Here is a 16,562-nt window from a genome sequence, read left to right as displayed (position 1 = left end):
TAATTTTCTCCAAATGCATCATAACATCTCTGAACCAGTTCACATTCGAGGGGGGTTCTGCCTAGCCTGATTCATCAGCCGGTTTCACTTCGTAGAAACCGTCTGACCTCGCAGCATTAGACTTTGTTTGCTCGACAGTAGGCGGGTACTTTTTTTATTTAACCAATTGCTGCTATTTGGTCATGCCGTATGTAATGCACCACTAACGGGGCTATATTAAGCTTTTCCCAAAATCCTGTAGGAAGAAGGGCAATAACATCTTCCCCTTGATAAAATTCACCAAACATTCTCTTTGTTCCGGCTTTAAATCCTCGATCTCAGGAATCGTTGCCAACATAGAATGTATGGCTCTTCGCTGATTGGCTGGTGCCTGAACTCACATTTCTGGGGGTTTTGCGAACTGTCTAGTGTATTCTGCCAGCCTGACTAGTTTCCGTCTGCTTCTGTTGTGTTTTTAAACTCCATACACCTTCACTAGAATCATTTGGATGATTTCAAGCCTGGAGCTGCCGATCTCTACTGAACTAAAGGTTAAAAGTAGGCAGCTGGTAACTTTTAAACTACTGCTTCTTGACATCACAAGGTGGAACAGAGCATTTTGTTTCATTCATAATATGCATGAATGAAACAAATCACAACTCTAGGTATGTTTTTGAGGAGATAACGGTATTAAAGCTCACTAGAATCAGTCCTGTGCAATATAGGCCATGTTGTATTTTTGTTCCATCAGACAAAAAAAAAACCCAGACCTGGGGGAGTAATTTCTTCATTCCTGCTTGTTTCATTAATGAATTAAACCAAAATTCATGTTCTCTGTGCTCTTACAAATGCTCGGTTTGCATTTTGCCCGGATTGTTGCGTCACAGCTAAAAATCCAGACTCTTAAAAGGAAATTAAAGCCACAAGAAAGCGTAATATGTCTTTTTAAATTGACCAGACATTGTCCATTAAGCATTATGACCTTTTTTAACTTTGCGGTATCCCTATGCAAAACGCGTGGCCAAAATTGAGCGATTCCGTATTCTTTTGATCCATCGCCACACCACAATTCAATTTACAAGCGGCTAAATGGCAAGCCGCTTTTTTTTATTTATTGTTTGAAATAAGGTCTGGAACATTTATTTTCGCAATTTCCTTTCAAATTTGTTATAAAATAAAACTTTGAATTACTACTAAAACAACTTTATAAGCTTATTTTCTGTCCAACTGCACTAAATGTACTATGGGGCTTTTATTTTCTTTTATTTTAATTCAAAAATTACCCCATTGTCTAGCTGTTCTGCTTTCTGTATGCACCTGCACATCCTACCATTCCAGTATTGCTCAATAAACCTTTAGTGTCTTTTATAGTCGCCTCGTAGCCTTAGGGTTGTGGGCTGGCTGTGTCCAAGAGAAAAGAAAAACATACAATGACGACAATATCATAAGTAATCCTTTTGGTAAACGCAAACATCCGGATGTTGCTTTTCTCAATTCTCCTATTACCGTAAGCGTTGCCAGATCATGTACCAGATCATCACCTGTCTGCCTCCACCTGATACGGGCGTTCACCGGCAATTACACCTCAATATCTCAGTATTTATCAGACTTTTGTGGTACTCACCCACGGACAAAGAGAGCGTGTCCGTGAAACCGCGGTATGACTAATCCATGACAGTGTAATAGAGTTTACTGTTTAAATGACTAAGAAAGTTGTTGGGTGGATCGGGTAAGGCAAAATTTAAAACACTGTAACTAAGCGACCCTCTATAGCTTTATATGTAAGCGATTGGCAAAGAAATGAAAATACATAAAGCAGTGTAGCGCATTAGTAATAAAGATGTACGCTTTTGTGACCGATATTTGAACCTTATCCATCCGCCAACACCTCAGGCCATTCTTACAAAATATAGTGTCTCATTCCTGGAACTTAAATGACGTGAATTTCAATATTAAGGACTATAAAAAACATCAAAAAGCCAAGACTGCAGCCAAGTGTGCAGTCTACACATGTGTCTGGCTGTCTCTGTACACTCATGCGGTACGCCATGTTAAATATTTACAGGGAACATGTACAGGGAGGGTTGTGTAAGGTAGGGAAGATGTAGAGTACACTTAAACCACTTCAAGTATGCACTCATTCAACCTCTATCTATCCCGTGTTATTAAAAGTTATTTTTATCTTTTGGCTGCTCATGGTTTCGTGTGGGGGGTCGCCAGGGTGAAGCAGTTGCATTACAGCGCTGCGGTAGGGTTTTAAAGAAGACCTATTGTGCTCGTGTCTGCTATGTAATTACAATCTATGACACCCGTGGATATTCATCTAAAACAACTTAAAAAATGAAGCAAGCCATTTGGCTTCTGTGTTATACTATACAGTAGAGAGTTTATTACTTATTTTATTTTTACTTGTACATATACACTTATATTATTATATATTTATGCCTTTATTATTACTATTTATATATTTTTTCTCTTTTTTATTATATATTTTCATGTGTGAGCCACTGTGTCCAAGTAATTTCCCTTGTGGATCAGTAAAGTTTGTCTAAGTCAAAGTTAGATAACTGTGGTGCCCAATGGGAGCTGTTGTTGGTGTAAATGTCATCACAACAAGAGTCGTGAAGTTGTCAGCCCCTCCTGTAGTTCACTGCACATCACATTATTGATTAAAAATAAAAAGTATCAAAATGATGCGATGCTGCCGAATCCTACGCATAAATCCGTGTATCAGTCGTTCATTTGTTTTTCTAAATAAAAACAAAAATAAGAAAACCAAAAAACAACTATCTTCTTAATTATTTGTCTCCAAAACCAAAATGAAAAACTAATAACGATTAGTGTTTTCAGTTTTCGAATTTGTGCTTACAGTAATAATGGAAAAAATTGATAACGACCGTTTCCCGTTTTCGTGATTTAAACTGCAATGCCGGACTTTTGTTCCGCATATGGACTCAACCAGGACTGAAACAGGACTAAAACGGTCACAGTCCTGATCTCAGTCCCGGGCTCTGTCCTGGTCTTTTCCCGGTCCTGGTCCAGGTCCCAGTACTGGTCTGGTCCCAATCTCAGTCCTGGTCTCAATCCTGGTCCCGGTCCCGGTCTCAGTTCTGGTCTCAGTCCCCTTCTCAGTCCTGGTCCTGGTACCGGGCTCATTTCTGGTCTGGTCCCAGTCTCAGTCCCTGTGTCAGTCCTGGTCCTGGTCCCAGTCCCCGTCTCAGTCCCGGTCTTGTCCCAGTCTCAGTCCTGGTTTGGCCCCGGTCCCGGTCCTGGTCTCAGTCCCGGTCTTGTCTCAGTCCTGGTCTCAGTCCTGGCCTAGTCCTGGTTAGGTCCTGGTCTCAGTCCCGGTCTTCAGATTAAGAAACTAAAACTTGAGAAAGATGTTGATACAAAAAAAAGAAATGTTGGTTCATAGCTGTGGGTGTGTGTGCCAGTGGCGGTGAAAATGGGGATTTATTGGCTAAATGACTGACTGACAAAATGACGTGTTGAAAATAAGTGATTAAAGATTGCTCAAACACACACAAATCATCTCCAAATACAACTCCGGTTGAGTAAATGGTGAGAGGAAACAACTATAACATACTTAAAAGCTCTCAAAAGTCAATTTCGCATAATAGGTCTGTGTGCTTTAAGTCAAGATGCCCTACTTGTGATTGAGGTAGGCAGGTTTTGAGGAGTGTCTTTGCCCAAGGACACAATTATAACAACACAGTGTAACTAGAGGGCTTTAAACCATCAAACATTTGCAGAGAACACTTTTCATGTATTATAAAATTGCAATTAGCAGATTACAAGGACTGCATTTATTTAGCCAACAACATTTCCTTGGCAAACAACCAATTATCCTTTCTTCACTGAACTTTGAACAAAATTCTGTCAAAACACAAAACAGGAAATCTAATCGTAATCACAATGTTTGTCAGAAGAAATGCTAGATACTTTTCCAAAATTGTTCAGCCCCAATTAAAGCTTTTGGCCATTTACCAGTAGTACCCTTCAATATTATTTCACATTTTATTCCTGAAATAATGTGGAAATTTAAAATGATGAAACACTGGTCTTTGAGGGGACATAGAAAAGGACATTTTATTGAACCCAATCCTCTTTTTGTCTCCATCAGTCTCCATCAGATAAGATCTAATAAACATTAAATTAATAAAGAACCTTATTTTGAATCAGGGATGTAACAAAATCCAAATTTCTCACAATATGCATCTTTATTATGATAGTTTGTACAGTAGAGGCTAACAAAATTGTGAATGTACTACTTTCCTTAAAAATGTCTTCACATGTTTTTAGTTCTGTCATAAACTAAAGAATTAAGGTTAAAAAAAAAGGTTTAAAATGCTTATTTCATTGTGTAAATTGGACTGAAACAGAGCAAAGGATCATGGTCTGTGTAGTTCCCTCTGTTTTGTTTACTTATTGCTGCACCATAACAATGAATTTAAGCAAAGGGACATGTAATTCAATATAAATTGTGACAGCCCACGATATTATTTTTGAGACTTTTGGCAATACAAGATCATAATAAAGAACTTATTTGAGAATAAACTGCTAGCTCCACGCACTTCGTCTCTCCTCTCGCTCCGATGATGAACCATGACAGAGAAACAACTGTCTCAGGGAATTGTTTCCATTGGTTCAGATCCAAAAGCATCTTTGACTGATTTAAATGATCTGTCCCTGGTGGTTGCTTCGATCTGGTTTTCATCCAGCAAAATGCCTTTTTAAAATGTAGCAACATCATTTAGTCTCTTTTTTTTTTTCACAAATACATTATGATGTGCTGTAAGGAGTAAAAAATGTTTCCCTGAGCTAGACGAAATAAAAGTCAGGTACAGACCCTTTAATCATTACCGAAATGCACTTTATACTTCACTATAATGGCCCTATAAGTATTGTTTGCTATAAAGGCATTTTTCCCTGCTTCTCTGCTCTATGACGTCCAGAACTGCCACATGTCGCGGTTTAGCCTGCCAGACAAATAACGTTACAGAAATGAATTATGCATAGAGCTAGACTGAGCATCGTCAAATTATTTATTACCAGGCTGTAAATCAAAGCTGCGGTTTACACCTCTGTGGCAGATAAGGGCATTTAAGGAACTTTTACTGCCATAGTCATAAGCGTTCTCCCCTCAGGGCTGCCTATAGTGAGTCTAATTTATATGCGTTTCATTTGCATAGTGCGGCGAGGAACACATGTCTGACCAGTCGCCACCAGTGCTCCTCGTGTCCGTGTGACTTGGGAGCAGCTGGCCTATAACACATTTTGAAGTGTGATATTTTACTGAAGAAAATACAGACAATAAATGACGAAACTGAAAATACTTTATTGCCACAGATACAAGAGACAATAGCCCTAAAGCAGCATTATAAAAAGAAAAAAAAATATGCTTTAAATGTACAAGATTGTTCAAAAAGCAGAAATTTCTGTAACACTTTGGAATAACTGTACCAAAATTAGCCTTAATAAAGCATGAAGAAAGACTTAATTCATAATGAACAAATTGTTTATGAAATGTGCACTGTGTAACTTTTCAGGTGCAGGGTCCGTCATCTGCTTGTTGCTATGGAGATGTCATTGCTCTGCCTGGAATGTTCCACAGTACCACATTAAACAACATTTATTAAAATGCAGGTGATTTTATTGCTCAAAATTACCTAGAAAAGCAGGCGTTCTCCACTGATCTGACCCGTAACTTGGTCTGGTTTAGTCTCCATGAAGGTCGAAATGTTTAATGCCATACTGTGAAACATTCCAGACAAAGCAATAACATCTCCATGACGGACCTTCCACCAGAAAAGTTACACAATGCACCTTTATGACTGAAAGGCCCTTTAATAGTTTTTTTCTTATGTATTTTTATTGTTTGATAATCAGGATGTGCACATTAGCATGCTAGTTTGTTTTTTTTTACCATAGGGGGTCTGTTTTTTAGTTGTAAGACAGCAAAAATCAGGTACAGTGCTTTAAAAAAAAGGGGGGGTTAGGAGATACAGTTAGGATATTTAATTAAGTAGTTATTAAGCGTGAATCAATCTTAATTTACTGTTAGTTTATTATGAATTAAGTCTTTGTTCATGCTTAATTAAAGGTCATATATTATACAAAATTGAGTCTTGTGAAATTTAAGCCGTGTTAACTTTCAAAAACAGACCTGGCGTTGTGTTTTGTTTCATTCACACATGTTTAAGTAGTCCTGGTTTATTAGTCTGTTTACATCTCCAAAGCTCAAAACGCTCTGTTCCACCTTGTGATGTCACGAAGTGGTAGTTTTCAAGTTAACAGCTATATTTACCTTTAGTTCTGTAGAGATCGGCAATTCGAGGACTGAAATTATCCAAATGATTCTAGTGAAGGTGTATGGCGTTTGAAAACACAGTGGAGCACTTCCTGTATTACCACGTGACATCACAAAGTGGAACAGTGTTTTCACTTTGATAGAAGAAGAACTGAATGAAACAAAACACCACTCCAGGTATGTTTCTGATGAAGAAATATTATAGCAAAGATCAAAAAATAGCATAATATGGGCCCTTTAAGGCATAAGTGTAGTAGTATTTATTAAGAATGTAATAAAAACCGAAATATCGTGATATCGTATCGTCAAAAGTCTCACAATAATATCGGGGGCTGTCACAGTATATCGAATCACAAGTTCCTTTGCTTAAATGCATGGTTTTATAGTAGCAACAGCCTTATAAACATCAGAAACTACATATCCCATGATTCATTTCAGTGCAGACAACATGAAGAGATATGTTTTTTACTTGAATTCTTGGGATTATGATGGAAATAATTCACACCAAAATCTTGTCAAGGTAATTTAAAAGCAAAAGTGTCCCATCTACAATTATATTAACCTCTTCAAAATATCGCAATAAATATCGTACCATGAGATTTGGATATCGTTACATCCCTAGTATTTATTCAACCGTTTACAGCTCAGCTCTTAATGTAGTACAAAAAGTTCCCAACTACTAAAAGGAAAAAGTTCCCTCAAAAATTACAGTTTAATAGTAATTATCGTGACCTAAGCAGCAGCATATTCGCAAAAACAGAGTCCATCATGCTTGCCTGCCTGCACCCTGCTTTCACTCCAAATCCTCTCAGCTCGCTCAAGTATTTGCACAACTATTTCTGTTGAGCCTGGTGCGCTCGCCATTATTTGTGTGCGTGTGTTGCCCTACCCTCAAAGACCTTGTCATGTCACAGTGACCAGAAAGCAATTATCGGTATATTGCCACTTTGAGCTGGACTCCCTCCTCCTCCTCCACCTCCTCACTCCCTTCTTTTGAGAGAGAAAAACACAGACAGAAAATTAGCGCCGGGGGAGAGGGCTGGAGGAAGCGGAAGAACAAAGAAAAAGAGAGATGGAGAGAGAGAGTGAATTGAATGGTAAGAGCCAGAGAAACAAAGAATAACCCCAAAGCAAACAAGAGGGCAGAATGTCAGGCTGACATTGCTGAATCAGGCTGAGAGCTCTCTCCAAAAAGCTGAGCCGGAGTGCCCCTGCCCCGCTCTCAAGGACCCTCACAGACGTCTCATTCAAAATACACTAGACACATGGGCAGACACAAGCACCCACGCTAACCATCCAAACAATGGCGAGTGCACGTGAGTCGGAGTTTCAATTGTAAGCCAGCGGTTCCTTCGGCCCAATCAATTTTGAAGGCTTATGTAACAAAGCTGGGGTCATTCAAAGAGCTGATTAGAATTTCCTTAATACATTTCATCTGATTATTCCCTCTGATCTTATTCCAGTTGGCGCCTTGTTGTCCTTTTTGTATCATAGCTCATAAACATTAACTATACTGATTTAGACGTCATATTCAAATACAAAAACGTTGCACACAATGGACTTTTTCAATTGCAAACCTTTTCTCAATTCAGTGCTGTTTTTGCACCTCAACCAAACTTGAAGTACTGTATGTTATAATGTGTTTTGTTGCTGTTAACTTAAAACGTTAACTTAAATCTGTGTTTTTATTAAGGCTGGGTATTATTCAGAGGTTACCATTACAATACATATCTCGATACAGTGAGCTTTCAGTTCAATATGATTCAATATGATATCTGTTAGGGGTGTAACAATAACCGAAATATCGTGATATCGTATCGTCAAAAGTCTCACAATAATATCGTGGGCTGTCACATTATATCGAATCACAAATTCCTTTGTTTAAATGCATGGTTTTATAGTAGCAACAGCTAAAAAAACATCAGGAACTAAATATCCCATGATTCATTTCAGTGCAAACAACATGAAGAAATATATTTTTTACTTGAATTCTTGGGATTGTGACAGTAATAATTCACACCAAAATCTTGTCATGGTATTTTAAAAGCAAAAAAGTGTCTCATCTTTACTTATCAGCCTCTTCAAAATACAGCAATAAATATCATACCGTGAGGTTCATTCCGTGATGATATCGTATCGTGAGACTTGGATATTGTTACACCCCTAATATCTATTTCAAATCAATTCGATGTGATTCAATAAAAAATAAAGGCTAAATCATGGGTGTGATACTAAAAGTCTTTGTTAAACCACTTCTTGTGCAAAGTTCATATGAAGCACACAAATTTGAATCATGAAAACAGTGAAAATGTCAAATGTGTTGCATAAACGAGTTTCCTTCCTCTGAACAAGCAACAAAACTGTAGCGCTGTGACGAAATCATTTTGTAAAATATGGCAAAAAATACTTTTGGTGATATATCGATACAGCAGCCCACGATATTGATACTGTATCATTACATTAAACGAAATGATATATCGATATTTCAATATTTTTGCTCACCACTACACTGCAAACTAGTAACTAACAGCAAGAATAGACTTGATACAGATGTTGATACCCAAATTTTAATTTTAAAAGCTCTTTTCTTTAGACAATATTGTAATTTTCACACAAAATAATAGTATTTGTTTTTTGAACCATGTGGTCTGTACTGGAAAGGCCAGTCCAATCCAGTCATGTAATTTATTTTCAACATCGTTACTTCCTTAATCGAGTATCTACTTTCGATATCAGTTTTAGTATCGATTAATATCTGATTTTCGATATTTTTGACAACCCTACTCCAAACTAAAATCGTGTCCTTGAGCAAGACAGTATAATTTGCTTCATTTGCGTAATAGTGTCTTGCGAGGACATTGGCACAGAACTGCTGCCAAGTCTTTGTCAGTCTGCCCCAGGGCACCACCACATTAGCTCTGTATTCTTAGCACTCTTAGATCATTTTTGCTTTTACTGCATTGTGTTTAAAAAAGTATAACTATAAAGTATCAACATTGCCTTTCCACATTTTATTCCAATTTAGTTTGCATGCTTGGCTCAAATTTCCACTGGGGTTTTGTAAATTACAGTGACATAAAAACAAATAACCACACATTTTATTAGTTTTCCTACTATTATGATAATGTCTGCTTTATTTTGGGACCACCTATTGGCTGTTACCATGGCAAAAATATTAACTCGATGTACTTTGGTCTTCCACAAAATTCTTGACTGCTACTGAGAAAAATGGCAGCACATAAACAACTTTAATAACCATCATAACTTTAACTAAGGTTGTTATAGTATCGAAAATCAGATACGAATTGATACTAAAACTAGTCTCGAAAATAGGTACTCATTTGAGCAAGTATCAATACAAAAAAGTCACATTCACAGGACAGAAATTAACCTTTAAAATGATTTTGAGCTGTATCAGAACAAGTATAAGAGCACATAGACTAGTATATGTATAGGACACATGGTAATATAAAAGAAAGTAGTATTATTTAAAGATGCACTGTGTAACTTTTTGGTTGGAGGTCAATCATCTGCTTGTTTCGATATGCCATTGCTCTACCACAGTATGACAGTAAACAGCTCTACCTTACGTTTATTCAATTACAGGTGGTTTTAAAGCTCAAAAATACCTAAAAAATCAGGCATTCTGACTGTGAGTGGGGTCGCCTCTCCACAGATCTGACCTGTAACTTGGTCTGGTTTGGATGTCCATGAAGATAGAAAGGGTTAAAGCCAAACTATGAAACATTCCAGACAAAGCAATACACTTTTTTTATGGAGAAAAATATTTGATGGACCCTCCACCAGAAAACTTACACAATGCACCTTGTTTTTAAAAGCTGAAAATTGCATTCTATTAAAGTGTTTTTTTATAATTATCATTGTGGTATCCGAATCGGTATTGAGTTTCGAGTCTATTCTTTAGTATCGAAATCGAATTGTGGAAACAGTAACTTAAATTACTTAACTTAAATTTCTATAAAAGCTGAACATATTATATTTATTGTTTATTAGGGATGTAACAATATCCAAATCTCTCTGTACAATATTATCACGATACGCATCTCACGGTACGATTTTTATTGCGATATTTTGTAGAGAGGATATTTTTGCCTCAAGTGGAGGAGTTCAAGTATCTCGGGGTCTTGTTCACGAGTGAGGGAAGGACGGAACGGGAGATTGACAGGCGGATCGGTGCAGCTTCGGCAGTGATGCGGTCGCTGTATCGGACCGTTGTGGTGAAGAGGGAGCTGAGTCGAAAGGCGAAGCTCTCGATTTACCGGTCAGTCTTCGTTCCTACTCTCACCTATGGTCATGAGCTCTGGGTAGTGACCGAAAGGACAAGATCGCGGATACAAGCGCTTGAAATGGGTTTCCTCCGCAGGGTGGCTGGGCGCTCCCTTAGAGATAGGGTGAGGAGCTCAGTCACACGGGAGGAGCTCGGAGTAGAGCCGCTGCTCCTCCACGTCGAGAGGAGCCAGTTGAGGTGGCTCGGGCATCTGTTACGGATGCCTCCTGGTTGCCTCCCTCGGGAGGTGTTCTGGGCATGTCCCGCCGGGAGGAGGCCCCGGGGAAGACCCAGGACACGCTGGAGGGACTATGTCTCTCGGCTGGCCTGGGAACGCCTCGGGGTTCCCCAGAGGAGCTGGAGGACGTGTCTGGGGTGAAGGAAGTCTGGGAGTCCCTGTTTAGGCTGCTGCCCCCGCGACCCGGCCCCGGATAAGCGGACGAAAATGGATGGATGGATGGATTTTGTAGAGACTAATATAATTGTTGATAGGACACTTTTTTGCTTTTAAAATACCTTGACAAGATTTTGGTGTGAATTATTTCCATCATAATCCCAAGAATTCAAGTCAAAAACATGTTTCTTCATGTTGTCTGCACTGAAATGAATCATGGGATATGTAGTTCCCTGTGTTTATAAGCTGTGGCTACTATTAAACCATGCATTTAAGCAACTAAGGAACTTTTAATTCGATATATTGTGACAGCCCACGATATTATTGTGAAACTTTGACGATATGATATCACAATATTTCACTTATTGTTACATCTCTATTGTTTATATTAAATAGCTGTACACATAATATTAGCATTTTCTAACATCTGTTTCTGACATGTTCTCTGTGCTGGTAGTTGTCAGCTTGACAGTGAATAGAACAGTAGCAGACACTTTGTATTGACTTGTTAACAACACATTCTGGTGTACAGTTTCAAACTTTTCCCAAACCGCTGTGTCGGACATGTTTACCTTTCTTCTATTTGTTGTCACTCCTTTGAACTGTTTCATCAAGTGTAGAATTCTTTTTTTTTTTTTTTTTTTTGCTTCTTTGGCTGCCGTACCTGTCTGTCAGTGCCTTCTCCTTCTTCACTCTTTTGTGTAAATCATACTAGATTTCAGCCTGGGGTGACAAGTCTGAAAAAGTGCCAGTGCTGGAGTGCTTTTGTCGAGTTTTACAATATCTTTTCGCTGTCAAATCAACTTTTCCTATCTGTGTCTTTGTGAACAGGGATACGGCACGATTTGGCACGTTTTGCCGGTGAATTGCACAAAACCACGTCGGAAAAAGATCGTCTGACTTTGCAGCTGATGTAAGTACACGGTGGATTCGAATCGTCGCAGGTGTGTTGTGGTATGTGGGCTATGCTGTGCGAGGAGCAGGTCAGAGCAAGGCTAGGGCTCAATTGGCTCTCTGTGTAATTGCCCAAAACCAATAGAAATTTGCCGCACAGCCTCCAAGCCCCGCCCAAACCAGGAAATGCTCACGTTCCACATACCAGGTGGGCTAAGCTGCAAAAACACCGGGTTTAGCGTACACAGAGGTCTAGTCAGGGTTACTGGGGAGTGTCAAAATAAAGCGGTGCAGGTTGGAGAAATAAGATGCTGTAAAAGGAACATTTGTGTAAGTACTGATGAGGTAAGCAGGAAGACATTGTTAACAAAGACAACACTTTAAATTCACTGCACAGAGTTTGATTTATGATATTTATCTGCTTATGTTTGAAACCTAGAAGATACTCACAGCTCGGAGTGTCTTAGTGAAACAAAGAAATACACAAATCCCATGTATATAAGGCTGGTATATTTGATTTCAGCAGCTAAAAAAGTGTGAAAACAGATCCCTACGTGCATATGCACAGTCAGAAAAAAGTTATAATTATAATAATCATAATAATAATCACCATAATCATAATAATTTGATCTGATTATTGGTACGTTACATGCACAAATTATATCAAAGTAATTAACTAGTTAATTAATAAACACAACGACATATTAAACATACTAGTAATTTAAATATATTTGCTTACGTTTATTAATAATGGGTTATGGTAAACTATTTAGTGTATTATGTCACTGACGTAAGTTTGAGTAAGCTTGTAGATCCAGTCGGTCTTACTCTCCACCAAAATGTTCTGTTTCACCCTGTGATGTCATGGTCTGGCACATGTCACAGCTCTAATTGTCATGGGGTGTGTGAGTGAAAAATGGTGGGAGGAGGGCTGATCCCAATGGTGCAGATTGCTAGACTGGCAAAGCAAGTGTTTTGTAAGTTCAGTTGGCTTTATAATTTGTTGTTACATTCAGAAGATAAAGTATTTCATGGTAAAATCTAAAACAGAGATGTGTCTAAAAGTATGAGTCACAAATCCTGACCTATGACCAGCTATTATCTGTTGAAAGTAGCATGTGCTTGGAGCTTGTTTGTGTGTGGACGGGGTATGTTTATCCCAAGACTTAGACGGGTGGATATCCTGGATGCTTGGCGTCTCACGCGACCCTGAGCCAGACATGTGGACATATGTTAGGAGGAGAAAGGCTCTGTAGGCCATGTTGCATGATAAGATGTGTGTGCGAGAGGAGGAGGCAACGTCAGGAGCAGCTTTATTGGATGATATGGCATGTGTGAGACGGCCTGTGCGCAGGGAGGGGGATTGGAGGCCAGGGAAAGCAGAGGCAGGCTCTAATCTCTGCAGCTACTGTTTGTCCATGCAACCACATTATTAAGGTTTTTTTTTAAGTGCTATCTCTACTATTACTACTATTTTTGCCAGTGCCTCACTGTACTGTACTGAGGTCCAGACCAAAGGCCAGATGGCAGGGCAGACCTGATTGGTTAAACCTCATTTACTATCCAGTCGATGCTGGTTGCTCTCTTTATTTTAAATCCCTGGAAATCCATGGGTTTTAGTTTTATTGTTTTTCCATGTTTTCCTGATTCACTTCTGACATAGTTTATAATGTGCACTACACTAAAGTATATAAAGCGTCAGATGCTTATTTGATTACTAGGTGCAGAGTTTTGCAAAGAAAAAAGACTGAGAAAGTGAACAGTTCTCATGGCAGGGTCATTGTGAATGGATTATAGCTGCAAGGTAAGCGCTGGTCACTGCCACAAGGGGAAGGAGTGATTGAATAACCTAAAAATAATTAGAAAAATACTGCCCTGTTTTAAGAATTAAGGTTAAAAAAAAAAGCATAAGTAACACAGTATAATAGGACTTCTTCCTTAATGTTAAAATTGTTATAGTGAAGCCAGTATTCATGCACTTTCTATCTGACTGAACATGCAGGTATTGTTAGAAATAAATCAGTTTTAAAACCAACAAATCAAAACTCAAATTGTCAGGTGAGCACTTTGTGGAGTTGCCAGATTTTAGATAAAGAAATCCATTAGTATCAAGTATCACCAGAGCTCCCGAACCTTTGATACACTTTAAGAACATAAAGTCCAAGTTTGTTTATACATATGATCCGTTGCTATGACAGCTGCTTGAACTTTGACCTCCTCATCTATCAAACATCAGTCCTCTGCACCTGTTGCGTATGTGCGGCGCCAGCCCGTTTCCATAGAAATCCTGATACACAAATACATACACACATAATTCAGAGGTGGGCTAAGGACAGGGCAGCTGTGGAATCCCTGTGATCCCAACAGGAAATCTGATCGGAACGTCAAACACTTTCAAACTACATGTTGGCTCATAAATAGATAAAACACACTGTTGAACGTTCTATCACTTGTGCTTCTAAGAATTGTTATTTTATATCTACGCTGTGTACTCCGGGCCTGACATGGGTCTCTGCAGAACATTTTCAATTGGTTTTGCTTTTTGTGAGATGAGACTATGACACTACATGTACTGACAATGATTTGAATGAACAAGATGACAAAAAAAATCTATTACTAAAGATGTAATGATATCGAAATCTCTCGGTACGATATTATCACGATATGAATCTCACGGTACCATATTTATTTTGTGATATTTTGGAGTGGCAAATATAAATCTAGATTCTTTTGCTTTTAAAATACCTTTGACAAGATTTTGGTGCGCATTATTACTATCAGAATCTCAAGAATTCAAGTCAAAAACATATTTCTTCATGTTGTCTGTGCTGAAATGAATCATGGGACACGTAGTTCCCTATGTTTATTAGCTGTTCCTACTAAAGAACAATGCATTTAAGCAAAGGAACGTATAATTCAATCTACTGTGACAGCTCTTGATATTATTGAGACTTCTGACGATACGATATCATGATATTTCGGTTATTGTTACAATTCATAAATATTACAGTATGCCATTTCCTTATCTCAAAACACTGTGCTAATGGGGATAGTGGCTGTTTTCAAGGGGTAGCTGTTGCTATGGATTTTAAATTCTCTTACAGTATGTAAATCTCTTCTTAGTGAGACAAATCAATTTGGGAAAAGGCTGATGAACACACCCACATTATAGAAAGCAGGTTTGTACAATAAAATGTTTTGTTATTTCACTATTATTGCTATTATCACCATATTAAATATATTTAGGCTTAGACTTAAACAAACTTTATTGATCCACAAGGGAAATTATTTGGGTACAGTAACTCACACATCACAATAAATATAATAACAAAGAGCAAAAATATAAATGGTAATAACTCATTCTAATAAGAAGTCAAAAAGATGGCAAGGGACATAGAAATAAGACATAATTATATAAATGTAAATGTACGAGGGATGTTACAATAACCGAAATATCATATCGTATCTTCAGAGTTGACACAATAATATCATGGACCATCACAATATATATCGAATTACAAGTCTCTTTGCTTAAATTAAGAGTTATGGTGCAGCAATAGCTAAAAAAAAAGGCAGAGGGAACTACAAAGACCATGATCCTTTGCTCCGTTTCAGTGTAGACTACAAGAAGAAATAACACTTCTAAGCACTTTTAAGTCTTAGTTCTTTGGATTAAGAGAAAAAATATCGCAATAAATATCGTACAGTGAGATGTATATCATGAAACTATTGTACTGAGAGATTTGGATATTGTTACATTTGTAATCGTGAGCTTTTCGCAACAAATATCTTACCGTGAGGTTCGTACGGTGACGGTATTGTATCGTGAGACTTGGCTATCGTTACAATCCTAAAATGTACAGTAAAAATTAAATGGAAATATAAGTCAAAAAATATAAAATGTCAGCTTTATACACTACACTATTTAATATTGTGTTCTAATTCTCATTTAGTGGGGTTTGAATCTTGTCTTGATTTAGGCCAGTACTGAGTACAAAATGTTCTGCAAGATGTTACTTGAAAGTTACATTTGCTACAGTCAACACTGATTAAACTGTATAATGCATTGTCAAATATTGTGAAGCCCTCGTAACTCAGCTGTACAAACACAAAACCACAAAATTAGTAGTCATTTTGTCATAACTGTATCTGTCAACAGTTCCCTCCAGCTCTAGAGTTTTCCCTCCGTCACACTGCGATGATGCCCGTCACTTTTGCCAGCCCGTCCGAGCGCTCACACGGACAGCTCCCGCTTCCGAGCGCCCTGCTGGATGGTGATTGGCAGGAAATGCTGAGCTCATCCTTTCATCAGGGGCTGAACACATGGAGGCGCCACGCACAGGTTGAAAGGATGGATTAGGACGGGAAAAGAGAGCTAGATGAAAGACAGGATGGATGCACGCGCTAACGGAGAGATGAAAGCGCGCCTGATGAAATAAGTGAAGGTCAAGAGAGAGAGAGCAAAGCAGCGATGTGATTGATGTGATACGGCTTGTTTTTAAACAGGACCCCAACAGCTCGTGACCATCTGCGCCTGCGGACGTGTTGCTAAAAAGTAACTATTGATCTCAAGGTGCAGCCAGGGACATGCTTTTTGGAACGTTCCCCTCGCCTTTTGTACCTCACCTTTTGATTCCCTCTTATTAGATACAATCAACTCTACGGGAGAGAGTTTGGCTTTCATCTGTCCTACTGTT

At 38.4% G+C, this 16,562-nt stretch overlaps 1 protein-coding gene across 1 annotated transcript in view; it reads left to right on the top strand.

Moving 5' to 3' along the window:
* Window positions 1–16,562, top strand: part of lekr1 (leucine, glutamate and lysine rich 1) — a 169,575-nt gene that overhangs the window by 87,799 nt on the left and 65,214 nt on the right. Inside the window, exon 6 of the mRNA XM_020937690.2 lies at window positions 11,803–11,884. Coding sequence (XP_020793349.2) covers window positions 11,803–11,884 — 82 coding nt within the window. The remainder of the gene's footprint in view (window positions 1–11,802; window positions 11,885–16,562) is intronic.

Source organism: Boleophthalmus pectinirostris, unplaced genomic scaffold (assembly GCF_026225935.1).
Source record: "Boleophthalmus pectinirostris isolate CB_2022bp ecotype Guang Dong unplaced genomic scaffold, ASM2622593v1 HiC_scaffold_9, whole genome shotgun sequence".
Lineage (NCBI taxonomy): Eukaryota > Metazoa > Chordata > Actinopteri > Gobiiformes > Gobiidae > Boleophthalmus > Boleophthalmus pectinirostris.
Note: the sequence above shows the minus strand (reverse complement) of the source record. Positions and strands in the feature narration are given on the sequence as shown.